Raw genomic sequence first — 14438 nt, 5'->3', positions numbered from 1 at the left:
AATCATATGGTACAAAAAACACAACTAGTAAAAATTTCGGTTCACAATTATACTACAAAATTTAACAATACAATGAATGGGAGAACAATACATTAGTCAAAACGCGACAAATATAAGACGATATATGCCTCCGTAACATAACTCTGTAACAGCTGTCATTACATCATCATATGATGCATCTATCACATCAAACTACAGACCTGTGTCATTGCTGAGTTGTATTAGTAAAATTTTTGAGAGAATCTTGTTTAAACATCTATATAATTTTTTACACGCCAACAACTTATTTTATAAATACCAGGCTGGTTTTTTGCCTGGACATTCAACTGTTTACCAACTTTTAGAAACATATCATTCTATTGTGAAAAGTATTGACGATGGAAATTACTGCTGTATGATCTTTTGTGATCTTTCAAAAGCTTTCGATAGGGTCTGGCATAAGGGTCTAATTCATAAACTTAAATCGTATGGAGTCTCTGGGCCAATTCTTGAATGGTTTATTAGCTATTTAAGTAATAGAACACAGAAGGTTATGTATAAAAACAAACTCTCTTCCAGCCAATTCATAAATGCAGGTGTTCCCCAGGGCTCTGTTCTTGGCCCATTATTGTTTTTACTCTATGTAAATGATGTGGCTGAAAACATGAGATCAATATGTAGACTTTATGCTGATGATAGTTCATTACAACAGTGTTCAAACAATATTTCTGTCATAGAAAATAATCTTAATTATGATCTTCATGTACTGAAGGAATGGTCAAAGCAATGGCTTCTAGAATTTAATCCACAAAAAACAAAAGTTGTATTCTTTAGTTTTAAAAATGTTGAAAAATTTCCTAATTTGTTGTTTGATGATTGTACCTTGGAATATGTTTCACAACACAAGCATCTAGGAGTATTGTTATCTTCAAATTTAAGTTGGTCTAAACACATAGACATCATTGTTAAAAAAGCTTACAAAAAACTTGGTCTACTTAAAAAACTTAAATTTACTGTATCTAGAGATATTTTAGCACAAATGTATGTATCATTTATAAGACCACAACTAGAGTATGCTGTTGAAGTTTGGTCTGGATGTACCCAATTTGATATGGATAAGCTTGAAAAGGTTCAACTTTATGCAGCAAGAATAGTTTCAGGTCTTTCAGTCATAGCCTCAAGAAATTCTCTATATTTGGAAACAGGATGGGAACCATTAATAACGAGACGAGACCGCCTTAAATTATCTACTATGTTCAAAATTCATAACAATCTTGTTCCTTCTTATCTAAAAGACATAACTCCTGGAATTAGAAATGTCACTTCCAACTATAATACTAGAAACTCCTCAAACTATTCTTTGCCTAGATGTAGATTAGAAGCTTTTAATAAGTCATTTTTTCCTGACACTATTCGTAAGTGGAATAGTCTGAATAATAATACCAAGGAAGCTACTTCGTTAAATATTTTTAAGAAATCACTACAGAGCAATTATACAAAACCTCCTAAGTATTTTTCTTTTGGTAAAAGATTCTTGAATATCATTCATACAAAATTAAGGCATAATTGTGTTCTCAATTGTGATCTTTATCGGTGTAACATAATAGCCAACCCAATGTGTTCATGTGGAAGTTTAGAAGATGCACATCACTTGTTCTTCGTTTGTAAAAAATATTCATCATTAAGACAATCATTTATGTATAATCTTTTATCACTGAACTTTTTGAATATAATTGATGTACATTTGTTACTTTGGGGTGACAACACTTTATCTTATGATGAAAACATAAAAATATTTAAAGAAGTTCATACATTTATACAAAAGTGTGGTAGATTTATCTAAATTTTTTAAATTATTTGCATAACTTTCTTATCCAACCTAATTCTAATTCTAGATTTAAAACTAATGATTTATTTGTATTTCATTACATGTTTTATAACTGTTATCAATGTTAACTGGCATTGTATGGCACTGTAATATATTATGTACAAGGAGAGGACATTCTAAGTTTTTGGAACTTGTGTCCAATCCTTTTGGCATTAGTCAATAAAATATGTTCAACACAACACATCATCATATGTAGTTTTTCATTGAAAACAAAAAGACATCAAATAGTGCATTTCAAGTAAAACAATCTAGACTATGGAACATTTCTTAATTAATTTTCAACATTTTTATCAAAAATGAACTTTAACAATTAACAGATGCTGTTTACGTTTGCTTTCAACTCAGTAAATTACGAATTGATAATTTCATTTCTATTTTCCTATTGAAATCATATGCATAAAACATTCATCGGTTAATTAGGGTGTCTTATCTGCTTTTTATTGATAGTGTGTGTATACTTTGTAATCCACACGAACTGTAATGCCCACTGAGCTAGCTAACGCAAATAGCCTTTCAGCATCAAACCTTAAATGTGCTTATGTCAATATTCTTACTATATGTGGTTACAACATGTACATATGGCAGACAATTTAGGCTTATTTCTTCTTTATTTTACATTTTTGCCCTGAATGGATTAACACGTGTTAAGTTATATTAAACAGGTGTTTGAAGTTCATGGTTCAATGGTCAACATACTTACAAATGTCAACATACTTACATATGTCAACATACTTAGATATGTATTTGATGAATTTATAACCACTTTGAATATGTGAAATCGTGTAATTGCTGTAAATTACCAAATCAAATTTTAAAAAAGTGTCAAAACAGTATAAAGATCCATATTTAATTCGATGTCTGTGTGCTAAATTTACAATCTCTGATGTTAAAATACAATGGTCTGATTAAATTCAAATTCTCCATCCGCTCCTTTTTTTTCTTTTTTTTTCTTTTTTGTTGCTACTGGAGAATCTGCAGACACCCTGCTTATGGTTACTTGTACTACCTGGTGAACTTTGTCTTGACCAATGAAATTATCGGTTCCATTCCTCAGTTACGTGTTTTGACAGTTATATCAATACAATCTTTGGATTCCTCGAGGGCTTATACTATCAATTTATGATCCGTCCCTAGCTCGCTGATACCAAAGTGCCTCGCCTCATCTTACGACTCCATATTTTTAGTAATCCGAAAATACTGCCTCTAACGATTGGCTAAAATAAGTCATGAATACCTTTAATCGAAGATCACCAAGAGATGACCTCAAGCGGGGTTTCTTCAGATCCTCGTGTAGCAATAATAGAAAAACAAGGAACGTATCGAGGGTATGATTTTGATTAAATTGCGTTTGAATAAATGAATCAACAGATACAATTATTTACCGTAAAATAGCACTAAGGTTTGTCGCGGTAGTCATTTTTGGTTTATTTTAATCTCGAATGTCGCTTCCGCAACTTAGAAGGTCGTTTCCTTTTAACTTTAGATATAAACCCAGGAAGGATATGATAGAGCAGTTTATGTTTTTCTGTTTTATAAAAGTGGCGGTAAAAATAATATGTAAAAGTTTTCCTTGTAAAACTGAGTGATAATTTCACTATTCAAGTCAACTTTTGGCATTTCTCTCAGGTAAGAGTTGTGAGCCATTGATCTCTTAATTAATTAAAACCCATTTCTTGTCGTCTGGTGTCTTTTTTATATTTTGCTTTCCAGATAATGTGCATTGTTGCGTTTATCTGATGGGGTTTTTCTTTTCAAAGAAAACAGTTTCAATTAAGGAAACTAGGTGCTCAAAACATTAATCATTAGATCTCCAATAAAATGTCACTCCTTATTGTTTTAACCATTAAGTATTTTTTTGTGAAGTAAAAGTTTTAGTACTGTACTTTAAATTTTGATCATTTCCCTTAATTTTGTCGCAAAGCTCTCGTTCACAAGGAGATTAATATATTCTAAAAATAACCACGGCCATCATTTCCTCTGACTGGGAGTGTACTCTAAGATGCATTTAAATATGGTCTATTATTTCTTCCTGGTTGAAGACCATACATACTTTTACATTGTGTTAAAAACGAAGGCCGCATAAGAGTGTGGCTTGTAACAGTCATCTTGCAGTGGTATTAAGGAAGCATAATTATAGGATTTAACTGATTTTGTTCATAAATCAGATTGTATTACGCAGATTTAAACATTGATGACGTCATGACTGAAAGTTAAACGTCGTGTCAATTTGATTGAAAAGCAATGCAAATAAATTCAATATTGAAGAAATCTAATTGATTAAGTATTTTAGTGTAACCTTATTTGATTAAACAAGAGAATGCTGGAACAGATGTTAACCTTATGTAATATTCGCTAAAAGATATGTAATTATGTTTTAATCTCTCGACCAGGTTTTCCTCTGTCGTTGTTTAAGATATAAAAAGTGGACTAAAACTAGACTACCCTGTATACTTTGAACTTTACATTTAATACCTATCAACAGTTTGATCAATGCTAAACTTGAATGTTCTGTGTTGGTGGTTTGATGTTCTGTGTTGGTTTGATGCAACATTCCGTTTTCCTTTCAATCTGTATAAAGGATGGAGAGGGTTTTTTGAGAACCGAATGAATAACTAACTATTCATTCAAGGAAAATATAGGACTCTAGTTTTATAAAACTAAAATGGTTTACCCTTATTTGAGTTGTTTATTGTTTTGTGGATCTGTTTTCTTTTTATTTCATAATAAGGAATATACGTAATGTATTTATACTTATCACGTAATGATGCAACATTTGTGTCTATTTGTCTTCGGGGAAAAAGATGTAAGGTGCTAAAGAAAAAGTTAAAAAGTTTGTAATATATTTATTTCATTTTATTTTTGCTAACATGTGTGCTTTTTTTTTAAATAAACCAACAAAAAAGTAAGACCAATAACTTGGGACAAACTATAATGACATTAAGTCTCGTTCAATCAATTTGATTCAAAAAATATTTTGTATTTTTGTTGATTGCACTCACTTTGTATTTAATTTCCCATGATAAGGCTCAATATATAAAACAGTACGATTTTAATGGTGTTATGAATATAAATAAGAAAAACAGGAAACATTTCATCCCAAATAACAAGAGATGGCGTGTGTCATAGGGCCTAATCATTGTATTTAACCCCCTGTATGCAGAGAAGAAGTGTTTGTGCTTCAATCTTCAGCAGACAGCGTGTATGTAAGTGCATATTTATTTTAACATCCGACAAATTCACCATATGCTACTTGTAACACATATTTCACTTCTTGATACGTGTTTTAATAACATATAATATGTGCTTGTATTCCTATTATCATGCCCTTGTTTTGTTTACATCTACAAATCTTTGTTAATAGCAGATTGATCATATTTTATTGATCGAAAAAAATGGCAACACAGAGGATCTTTATTTGTAAGTAGTCTAAACAAGTTATGCTTTTGTTCCCAATTGATCCAGATGGGTTTTTTTTTATTAAAGCAAACCAATTCTACACTGGTATTGATTGCTTCAATTTCTTAAAAATATCAATTTAACATGTGTTCTTTTATCAATCACTAGCGTTTGTACAAGCACTTAAATTTGATTTCCTGAAGTCATATTGAACAAATATATCTTTTTATTCTCAGTATTTATACAATTATAATATGTACATGTATTTGTACATGTACATGTACAAATTTGAATTCTATTTTCAGGTGGAATTCTTATCTTAGTAACAGGCGTTTTGAGAGAGAATATTTGGTTTGTGAGGTAGGTTTTTTTTAATAAGATGACTTTTCTGTGGTTTCTTATCATATCTATATAATCAATGTAAAATGCTTATAAACAACTGCACATAAATATATTCAATTGCGTTTTACTAGGTACATTTTATACAAACTATGTAATTGCTACTTATACATTCATGCAAAACAGTACACACTACATTACAGTGATGAAATTACATACATATATGTATCGGTAAACTATTCTTTATTATTACTTTCTTACATTTTTTTTAGTTTATTAATCAGCTGCATGTGAAAAAAATGTATGCCTCTGTTATAAGGATCAATGATAAATTCTAAATATTCATTAATTCATTTGTTTTTACATTTACATGTACTAAATAATGTAAATGTAATAAATTCACGTTTGTGAACAAATGCTAAATATTGGCTTCCATTAATTTAGCAATGAATTCAATATTTATTCGTTTCGTATGATAAAAAATGGTTTGGGGCAGTTTACGCTTTATAAACCACTTCGCGTAAACTGTTTCAAATCATTTTATATTGTATAAAACGAATGAATATTGAATTCATTAATTATAATTGAATTTTTTTACTCATCGTTGTAGATAAAAACGGTCATTTGACCTTTAAAATAACGTTAAATTATACAAAATTCAAATGTAACGTCAGGCGTATTGATACGTTTTTGACTTTAGTCTTACTATGACGTAGGCAACATTCTTTATAAGAAATAAAATAAAGTTTAAGCCAATCAGAAAGCGCGATATAACTAGAAATAAATTATTTTGTATTAAAGGTTCAGATCTAGTAAATAAAAGGTGCCGACAGATTCATAATATTTAAGTTCATATAAATTCTTTCAAAGATGCTTTATAACAAAAGCTTTGTTTTATATGATGTACCGGCGCTAACACAATGAAAAATCCTGTTTTTAACTGTCATTTCAATGAAATTGAAGGAATTGTGGAACAAAATATGGAGTTTTGTCCATATTTGACTAATAAAATATATCTAGAATGCCTACAGTCTCCCCCAAAACGGAATTAAACAAGCTCTTGATCTCCTTATTTAAAATGATGTCAAATAGAATATAGGTACCAGAATTACTTTTCCCTTGATTTATCATAGAATGTCTACATAATTCCTATAAAGCCGTAAAGTACTGGAAAAAGATTCTTTAAATTAATTATGATGCAATAATGGTTTTAGCACCAAAAAGACACTCTAGAATCATTTACTACATCTGGACCTTAAGGTATCACATTGGTAATTGTTTTCACAATACAACACTATAGAGGAAACAAAATTATTGAAAACCAGTTTGTATATCTCATGACAATTTTTTGGAGGAAATTTTATGTTACCTATCTCATCAGCTTAATTAAAACATGGCCACACGATATAGGAAATTTTCTCAAAATATGTAGCTCCAAAGAGGTTTACCCCCAAAACCTCGTGTTTTCCGTTTGCATGTAAACAGACTGCACACTCCCCAGGAAGCTGCAGCATGTGCCTTGAAAGAACCGATTGAAAATATATAATATAACGTGCTCAGAAGTACAAAACATTTTAAAACCGGGTAAAGGAAAATTTAATAATACAGTCAAGAAAAACAATATATGTGAAATATATATGGAACTACAATTGACTAAATTGATTTTGATTGACCAATTGACAAAAGCCTACAAATTATATGAATTCTTTCAGTGATATCTACATGTATGTCTTATATCAACTTTGAGATTTAAATGAAAGGTTTCCGAGCGGCAAAATGTTGACCTTCAAAACCAACATCCGACGCGCCAGATTCAATACTAATAGGTTTCCTTAGCTCAACTTAAGGTTCAGCAAAAATACGTATGCTTTCATCACAAGAAATCATTAAAGTAAATATCGCTAATATATATATATAAGGCTTGGGGCCAATTACATTGTAGATTAATGCATTTCATAACCATTATTTCATGGATTTGGGCATTAAATTACCATAACCATTACTTAATTCATTAAATGCATAACTAATTGGGGTAAATTTTTCAAATGATATACATTATTTGATAACAACACTCTTCAAATGTTATAAAATTGTGCTGTTATAGCTAGTTATATTGACAATTTAAGAATTGATTCTTTATTTTTTAAATTCTACAAATAAATATTTTTATTTCAATTTTTATTAATATTCTTCTTTTAAACAATTTTTAATCAAATACAATTTCGGTCATTCAATTCATCACATCTTTATGAAAATGAACTTGCATAAAAAGCATAGTTATGCAAAGTATTGCCATGTAATGCCAGCATAACACTTGATTTTGGAAAGTAATGCATTACATTACAATTACTTGTAATGCTAAATTAAACATTACTAGCATTGCTTTGAAAACATGTAATGCATTGCAATGCATTACCATTATATTTATCATTACCCCAAGCCTATATATAGTGTTTCTCTATTTTTTTTAGTAAATAAACAACGATGTACCAAAGAAAAAAAATTAAATCAATGTTTATAAAAATGAAATTGGCATTGATTTTACCGTTTATTTCTTAAATGCAAAATGCCAAATGATTGGTTATGTTCAAAGTTGAAACATTTAAACCACCTTGCAGTTTTACTTCAAATCATTTTTTGTCATGATTACTGTACTTCTTGCATCAGGTCTGTTTGCCTCCAGGATGTATTGTCATTCTACACCGGTAAAATGCGATGTTCTTTTAGGAGGGGTGACTTCAACAGGATTTTCTTAAGTACATGTATTGTTTGTTCGAAAAAAGTAAAGTGTTATTTAATCTTTATAATTGCTCATAATTTGACAATAAAGAACAACTCAAAATAAATAAAAATAAAATACATATGAACTACATATGTACAAGTTAAATTAACTTTTTTTTCTTTTAAAAATCAACAAGTTTCATTTTCATTATTGAAACAAACACTATGTAAATATTTTGTTGTAACATGCCTGTGCATTCTACATGTATATATAATTTCTAGACATTCTTTGGTTAAAAAAATTGGTTTATTTAAATTTCTTTTTGTAGATAATTCTAAAAGATGTCAAATCAATTGTTCCATTAATTCATCAGACCCATCACATTCTTCTTTGAATGATAGTGAATATGAAATCAAAAGGATAACAGTTCGTTTTACATCAACTGCATATGAGTTTCCTCTCAAACCATCGTGCTCAGACGGTGACATTGAGAATTTTTACATTGATTTAGATTGTGAAGGCGAATATTTACATGGTAAGTACACGTTACATACGATGTGTTATTTGAAAATAAGGTAGAATAACACACCTGGAAAAAGTCACTCAAATAAGCAGGATTTTTTTTATAATAAAAGATATAATGATAAATAAACTGTAAAAATGTCAAATAAGCGAAATATTTGCAGTTTGGGGATACAAAAAATGAATATTTAAAAAAATTCAATACGATAAGTAAAAGCGAAAGCCCCTGTGGGATTTGAACTCGGGATGTACGGATCACAAGTCAGACACCTTATCAACTCTGCTATGGTGTAAGGTACATGGTTCAGTACATTAAATCCTTTTGATAAACCGAAATGTCGTTTCAATCAGCAGTCAGCCATTTTGTGATGATATGTTATTCCACCTTAAGTTGTGCTAGTGCAAAAAGGAGAAATGGAAAAAAAATCAAACTTTTTGCTGACTAAATACAAAAAACGCTAAATACAGTTTAACATATAATCAACCTCAAAACTATATTTAGGAATGCTGGTTGTTTTTTAACGCAGCTTTTATATAAACAAACCTTACTTTTATTTTACTGTAAATTTTAATAACATGAAATTGATTCATTTTATGACAATGTTTAAGATCGTGGAATAGGAGAGCGCTGTGTCAATGCCAGTCAGTGTGTGAGTGTCAACGTTAATTCCACTTGTAATGAGACAATCGGACTGTGTCAGTGTAAGACAGGGTACCAGTGTTTATCAGGGACGAGCACCAGTTTACCAGGTTAGCAATGTGCATTCTTATTTCCCAATCACACGAATGTACAAAACTATCTCACGCACGCACATACTAACCAGAGTCAACATTTTTTTTTTCAGTAAAGACCTTCCTTGAACAACTTCAAACTTCACAAATACTTTAAATAAAAACGCATTTTAATTTTACAAAATAAAATTGATTGTGGTATTTACAATCTTGTTGACAGCTGACAGTTAAAATGACGTAGTCAAAATATCTTGCGACGAAACGCCGCACTCTGATTGGCTAAAGTAAACAATTAAAGAAGATCAGCTAAATACTCAAAAATACTCAAAAATTAGAAATACAATTTATTTATATTATGACTAGACTATTATTTTTGGTACTGGCATAAAAATAACAATCACAATTTGCATAAATGCTATTATTTACAATAATACTGTTTAATTTTGTATGTAATTGTTTTTAATAATCAAAAAGTTTGAATGGTTACTTTATTGATGAAAATATCATTATTTACTATTTAGAATTTTTTAACACAGCTCCAAGACTTGGGGGGCAGTGCAACAATTCCAAACAATGCAAAGATGTTGACCAGTTTTCAGTGTATAGCGGAGGTAACATATGTAAATAACAAGGGATATACAGAAATTATTGATTATCGTTTACAGGGTAAAGATGAATAGTGTACCACACAATCTATCAAGAGACTCTTTTTTGACTGACGATATATTTTGATTAGTTCACTACGTTCTAATATGTTCCATCTTAGTACCACAAAACTGTGGATTTCTGAATAAAATAAATTACTTTAATGTAACAGACGAATGTCTACTTAAATTTTTTTTTTTTGATGTAACGACACATTTGATTGGCTAAACAAATTCATATATATCGTATAAGATAACTTGCCTACGTCACAAGACGATGCGCGTGCGAAAAGGATTAATCTGCATGACGTTACTTTTAAATTTTGTACAAATTAACATCTTTGAACTATTTAATGGGCCTTATTTTCTGATTTTAGTTGTAGACAATTAAATCATAAGGAATAAATTCAATTTGTACCTATGTTATACGAGTAAAACATATTAACTTGAAACAATACGGGTTTTTTATAAACCGCTTTGCGGTTTATAAAGCGTAAACTGCACCAAGTTATGTTATATCGTATAAAAGAGGCAGAAATTATATTCATTCCTCAAATAGTCTTAACATTGATGTGCATTAAACTCATTGTGAAATTTTGAGGAAGAACTGGAGGTCCCTGTTTTTTTTTTACTAAATTATAAATTATAAAATATTCCGGCTGATATACAATACATTTTCTTAATCCGAACATGTGTTACACTATTTTAAGTATTTCATAATTTGTTCTTGTTTTATTTTAAATAGTTAAATGAATCGAGCAGACCTTAAAAATAAACTCTCTGGTCAAAGTTAACTAAGTACATACATGTTGATGACTGAAACATGTTTTTTTTATTCTTATAACAATTTAGAAGAAAGGAGCGACAACTCTGCATTAGTATTTGGAGTCGGGATAGCTGGATTTGTGCTAGGAGTTGCAGTTTGTGGGTTGCTTTACATCATCATGATTCGGTACAGAAACCGACACCAAGCAAGGTAAATATATATTATAAACATATGTATTATTCATCATGCTACAAGTATAAACCCTATATACTGTACAAGTAAATAAAAAGACTTAAAAATTGTTTTTCAGGATTAATATGAAAAAGTGTAAATGTATACTTCCTTAACCTCTTTCTCTCTCTCTCTCTCTCTCTCTCTCTCTCTCTCTCTCTCTCTCTCTCTCTCTCTCTCTCTCTTCAAACCATATCAACAAGAACGAAAATTCAAGATCTCAATTAAAATATCTTATGATATCCTATGCTCTGTTTTTTTTGTAATATGTGTTTGTTGATTAAAAGCAGGTCAGACAAACGCAGAGAAGATTGCACGGAACAGGGAACCGTCCTGGTAACTTTATATTTAAGATTTTTCATTTTGTTTGTTGTTTTTCTATGGATATTATTCATAGCAAACAAGTGTTTTCAAATTCAAAGTTGTGCTCTTTTACATATACAAGTTAACAATTATAAAATATTATTGTCCAGGTGTCTCAGACCTCGACTCCACACCCGAATTACAATAAAACCTTATGTGATAACGTCGAAGGAAATGATGTTTACAATCACTTACATGAAGACCCTAATGAGGTATGTGTACCGGACTATGACCATGTCCCACCACAAGTCGAGGAGAACGGCGATTACAGTCACATGACAACACGCAATGCACATAGCTCTGACATTGCTGGAGAATACGGAAAGATCAGTTAGATGATTGCAGTTTTGTTTTATATTCTTTTGTTTAAACTTTTTTATTCATAAATCATTAAACGAATGATAATTTTTTGAAGAGAACATCAATTGTATTTTGTTTACATGCACCATGTAAAAGATTGTTCGAGCTGAAAAGAATGCACAGGTAGAAGATCGCAAATACAAGATGCTTCAACTGTTTCTTATGGTACATGTAATATATTGGAGCAAACGCATGAGAGAGAGAGAGAGAGAGAGAGAGAGAGAGAGAGAGAGAGAGTTTAACGTTAAATATTCGGTTTCTCTAGCTACATGTAATAAGGTTTTTTTGATATTATAATGTTTCATGGTAACTATACTCGGTTAAGATTGCAAACAAGCTTGAGAAGCATCAGTTGTATATTGAGTGACGTTGCATTAGACCATGTTACACAATACACATGTAGTTAAGTCAGTCAAACAGTTTTCAAATTAAGTATCATTTATTCCTAGATAGTGCTGTAACATTTATCGCACACGCTACTTTTTATGAAAATATATGATGTTTTATTAATGAACCATAGCATAGTCTTTTATCCTTTTTATTGATTTTTGAAAGAAATTATTTCTGATTTGTATTTTTCCTATTAAATATTGCTTTTAAAAATCATCTTTTTTCTATCTGTTCGTACCTACTCACTAGTACAATAATCCATACTGTTATAATAACTTGCTGGTAATGAGATGTTGAATTTGGTCACTAAAGTTACTACGATAAAAATAATTCAGATTATTATGGTTGATTCATATTTTGGCATTGGTCTCTACCTTTATTTGAGGAACATAAACACTTAAATATTCAATATGATTAAAAATGTAAAATGTATAAATCATTCGAGTATGCCCTTTTAATTCAAACGTTTGCTTAATAAGCGGTGTCTAAGGAAAATTTAAAAAAAAACAATGCTGGAGGTTTTTTCGTGTTTCTATGACGAACGTAAACATTTCACTTTCTTTTGAAATCTTATAAAAGCACTAACCGTAGATTTGGTTGAGTAAATTATCAATAAGTGTGTTTGCTCGAATACATATTATACATGTACGAATTATTATATTCTGCTCAGCAGCGTAACATTTTAAATAAGTCAAACGTACTAGATGAAAATATAAACAACAGTGATTCATTCGGACTATAAAAGTAGAGATTTGAAGCATCGCAGAAATAATACATTACCCGCTAACTGGAATGTTGGCAACCTTTATACCTGCAGGAAGCACATAAGAAACCCTTTTATTGTTACATGCATAGATCTCAAACACGATCAACTACGTCAGTCTATATTTTTGGAATTCGCATGCTCGATTTCACGGTCGGACATATTTGGAAAACTACGATTTGATAGCTAAACTGTACAATAACAATGTCGAATCAAAGTACTGAGTATACTGTTAGATGGGGTCTTGAATGTTTAAATCTGTAATTGTCCCCATTCTCTTTAAATATGCTTTTAAAAATTATGTGTTTGAAATCGGTGTTGAAATAAACGTTTAAAACATAATGACCGTGCATTATTACTAGCATTAATATTGGTGTGGCATATTCAGCCATTGGAGAAAGATCAGCTGAGTTTCTGATGATAGACATTAAGATATTGATGAAGAAATTATTTTAATTATCTAGAGCGTACAAAAATAAAGAAATCAAACGTTTGTCTCATAACAAGTAAAATAATTACATTATGATATTGATCCCGAAAAACCTGGATACCATGAACATTAACATTTAACTTTTGTTCTTTAATCTATAAGATTGTACATGTATATTGTTTGATGTATAAGTCGCCCGTGCTGTATAATCTATGTTGATTTTGTTAAAAAAATGTATTTTCAGAATTTTAACTCAATTTGATGAAATAAAGAGTCAATGAACGAAAAGGTGAATTCAGACTTATTTTAATTACTATGCATACAATTCCTTCAGAGATGAGGAGCGGTCATTTTGCAATTAGACTGAAGGCCTATGAGAGAGAAAAAAAATGAAAAAATCATATTTAAGAGAGCTGTGTATAACCCGTTCAGATTATGAGCTCACTCATAAAGTTTGATATCTTTAAGGGCATTGGCAACAAAGTACTCCGGATTTTAGAAATCCGCACCTGCATTTTCTCTTTTATACAATGAATTAGAGTTACCCTTCTTGAATTGTTTTCCAACTGGGAGTAATCTCCCGTAATATGAGCTCTTTTGAATATTATGGTAAACAAGTAGTGTTTCCGAGGTAAACAAAATATGTCATGTATAAAGATGAAGCGATATTTATATATCGCTCTGCGTCAACAAGCAGGTTACATGTGCCTTAGAAAAGAGAGGAGCAAATTCCTATATGACAAACATTGTGAGAAAGATTTTAAATGACCTTTCTTTTTTTTATTTACTATTGACAGATGACCGAGGAAGGTTGGGGGGTCAGACCTACCACAACATCCTTAATTAAGATATTGACGAGCAAAATAAAAACAAAAGTGAAACAAACATTGATTAACTCCGATACTCTTTAACA

General features: G+C 30.4%; 1 protein-coding gene across 9 annotated transcripts; it reads left to right on the top strand.

The window, feature by feature from the left end:
- The first annotated feature begins 3362 nt into the window (after positions 1-3362).
- Positions 3363-13017, top strand: LOC128163306 (uncharacterized). Of its 9 annotated transcripts, none has more exons than XM_052826871.1 (11): positions 3363-3493; positions 4943-5070; positions 5229-5284; positions 5569-5623; positions 8270-8358; positions 8653-8859; positions 9456-9596; positions 10100-10189; positions 11078-11198; positions 11507-11555; positions 11693-13017. In XM_052826871.1, the coding sequence occupies exons 3-11, from the start codon at positions 5260-5262 to the stop codon at positions 11915-11917; spliced, it is 1002 nt and encodes a 333-aa protein (XP_052682831.1). In that variant the 5' UTR covers positions 3363-3493; positions 4943-5070; positions 5229-5259; the 3' UTR covers positions 11918-13017. The 9 variants fall into 9 exon arrangements, with proteins under 9 accessions (XP_052682831.1, XP_052682826.1, XP_052682833.1 ...); XM_052826866.1 differs by having other exon boundaries at positions 5232-5284; positions 11075-11198; positions 11693-13016; XM_052826873.1 differs by having other exon boundaries at positions 10115-10189; positions 11693-13016.
- Positions 13018-14438: the final 1421 nt, after the last annotated feature.

Source organism: Crassostrea angulata, chromosome 9 (genome assembly GCF_025612915.1).
Source record: "Crassostrea angulata isolate pt1a10 chromosome 9, ASM2561291v2, whole genome shotgun sequence".
Lineage (NCBI taxonomy): Eukaryota > Metazoa > Mollusca > Bivalvia > Ostreida > Ostreidae > Magallana > Magallana angulata.
The sequence above is the reverse complement of the archived record's forward strand: the minus strand, read 5'-3'. Positions and strand labels throughout refer to the sequence as shown.

Coding starts and splice junctions, on each gene's coding strand:
- LOC128163306 (XM_052826866.1), top strand. CDS start 5,260: ATGGCAACACAGAGGATCTTTATTT. Junction 10,190..11,074: donor GTTTTCAGTGTATAGCGGAG/GTAACATATGTA, acceptor ATAACAATTTAG/AAGAAAGGAGCGACAACTCT. Junction 11,199..11,506: donor AGAAACCGACACCAAGCAAG/GTAAATATATAT, acceptor GTTGATTAAAAG/CAGGTCAGACAAACGCAGAG.